The 2,748-nt window shown below is 45.6% G+C and overlaps 1 gene segment (V, D, J or C); it reads left to right on the forward strand.

The window, feature by feature from the left end:
* The first annotated feature begins 690 nt into the window (after nt 1-690).
* Nucleotides 691-1,266, forward strand: LOC126505234 (T cell receptor beta variable 9-like). The segment is given in 2 exon segments: nt 691-769; nt 869-1,266. Coding segments are annotated over 2 exon segments (477 nt in total).
* The last annotated feature ends 1,482 nt before the right edge of the window (nt 1,267-2,748 follow it).

Raw genomic sequence — 2,748 nt, forward strand, 5'->3', positions numbered from 1 at the left:
TTTGTTTCATTTTGAAAAATGAAGTTTCCTTCATGCACCTGGCTACCACAGGGAATATTTAAGATTATAGTAGGTAAAGGGTACTGGTAACAATTCTGTGATGTTTTCTGTCCGACCTCTGATGCTTGATTTTGGGAGCTCTGAGCCTCTACCATAGCCAGTAGAGGTACAGTCCAACAACCGCATAGCTGGTCACTAGAGGGCACTGCAGATGCACCGACACAGCTGTGGGCAGTGCTTCAGAAGGTGGACTCAGAGTTGTAATATGAAGCCCGCAGTGGGGTAGCTGTGTAGCCAGAAACTGTTGGCTCAGGAGGTAGAAGGCAAGGGATAGCTAGTCAATCTTTGCACACTCATTGAGCATCACCACAGCAAGCCATGAGCTGTAACCTTTCCAGTCCAAAACACCCTGGATATAACAAAAGAGAAGGAAGCAACTGCCTCAGAGGAAAGAATGAGAAGAACTTCTCCACATTCAGCCATATTTATTCAGCACAGTTATCTCCCCTTCCACAAAGCAGGCTGAGTCTTAAGGGGGAAGGGTTGAGCCAGCAGAGTATGCTAAGGGCACAGAGAGCCTATGGGAGCCAACAAAATCACTGACCTCAGAACCTGACATCACAGGCAATGAGCTGAAAGGAGGAGCTGACTCCTACTCTCACCAGGGAGAGCAGCATGCTGAGGAGAAGGATGTGGGGCACTGCCCTCCCTGGCTCTGCCTGGGGCCCCAGCCTGCTCTGCTGTGTCACTGTCTTTCTCCTGGGAACAAGTGAGTCCTGAGCTCTGGGGGGACTGCTCCTGAGCTCCTCTACTGCTGCACCCATGCACTCTTTCTCTAGATGCTCACTCCTGTCTCCTGCCTCCCCAGGTTCAGCAAGTCCCGGGGTCATCCAGTCTCCAAGACGCATAATCAAAACAAAGGGAGGAAGGTCCAATCTCAAATGTATGCCCATCTCTGGACAAGACAATGTGTTCTGGTACCAGCAGACTCTAAGGAAGGAATTAAAGTTCCTCATTCAACACTATAAAAGCATGGAGAGAGCAAAAGGAAACATACCCAAACGATTCTCAGTCCAGCAGTTCAGTGACTCCCACTCTGAGATGAACATGAGTGCCTTGCAGCTGGAGGACTCTGGGGTGTACTTCTGTGCCAGCTCAACACAGCCTTACAGAGTGACTGGGTTTCTGTTCTTTAATCTTTCTGCTCCCACTGGTGATATACTAGAGAGGGCTGTGGAGGGCATACTGCACACTGTTCCTTGCTAAGACACAAGAATGCATTAATTCTGCACTAACCCCCCCCCCGTGCCACCTAGCTGAACTCATATAGAGTTCTAAACCTTGCTTTGGTCTCCAAGACTCCAGATGTTCTCTAGTTCTTCTAGTATTTTCCAGCTCCAGGCCAGTAGTAGAACACTAACTCTATGTTTGGTGCTTGCTTGTTGGCATCATCTAGATCTTTCATTACAAGGGGATACATTAGCGATCCATTTGTCAGTGAAGATTTCTGCAAGCCACTTTACAGATAAAAATGGCAGCTTATGAAATTACCCAACTTTTTATGTACGAGATTATCAATACTAGGTTTGAATCCTACAACTCTTCATTTTCAAAATCAAAGTATGACTTTCCATGATATTCTCTGCTTTGGTGAAAAACGTAGCAGCTCGGTGTCCCTTGTGTTATAAGAGCTTAGTCAGTGTACATTGAAGAGTCGACAGGTTATAGGCATATATTAAACCATGTAATGTTTTCTTTTTTATAATTTCATTATGAAACTTTCATTTTCAATAAAAGAAAATTTGTTGCTCAATAATCAAGCAACTAAGTTGAAAGGAATATAAAGTGATATTTATGGCAGAGGCTTCTTTCTCTAATGAAATGAGAGTATTGTATAGAAGACTAACATTACAGGTAGATTAGACCTTATTCCTGAAATGAGCCTAAGATCTATGAAATTTCATGCTCCCCTTTTCAAACATCTAAGTCTTAAATAGCAAGTGAATCCTTTTTAGATAGAATCCTCCACGAGCAGTTGCCTATTTTTCTTGGTGACTTCTGGTCTCTGGGGACCAACCAATCTTAGGCCATAAATGAGAATGTAGTTTTTAGATTCTAGAATCTGTTCTCAGATTCTTCTTATGGATGCTCTGCTGATCCTCTTTGTCTCTGCTTCTGCTTTTGAGTCCTTCCTCACCAGGGTAGCATAGTAGAAAGTATCCGTGGCAATTACACCAGGATATGTGGTCACAGAATGGAGGTTTAAGAATTTGCCATTGTCTGTGTAAGCAGTAGCTGAGATACCCTTTACTTTGGAAGGATCCTATATTGCCTTTGAGTAGAGGTGATGGAGGAAGGTCATTGGTTAAGTAATAAAGAAACTGCTTGGGAACCGATGCACGTTGGGCGACGCAGCTGGCGCAGGCCTGGACCAGCGGGTACTGACACAGTGGCAGGCAACACAGGCAGCAGGGACCAGCGCAACACCAAGAGCAGATCGCCCCAGGACAATTAAATCAAAGAGGTAGGCCTTTGGTTGTTGAGGTCCCTGGCAAACAGGGAACCTGGTTCTTTTCCTGAAGACCCGTCTGAGGGGTGAGAGGGATCTTGGCCCCTGGCAGGAGCCAGGAAACAGAACGAGGGCATTTTGCAAGAGGAGCCTCTGGCCAGCAGGGAAACCTGATCTGGTTTTAAAAGACCAATTAGAGAGCATCAATAGGAGGAGATGGGCAGGCGCCAAGGCAAAAA

This window comes from Alexandromys fortis, unplaced genomic scaffold, assembly GCF_014885135.2.
Source record: "Alexandromys fortis isolate MF-2015 unplaced genomic scaffold, M_Fortis_MF-2015_v1.1 scaffold_57, whole genome shotgun sequence".
NCBI classification, from domain to species: Eukaryota; Metazoa; Chordata; class Mammalia; order Rodentia; family Cricetidae; genus Alexandromys; species Alexandromys fortis.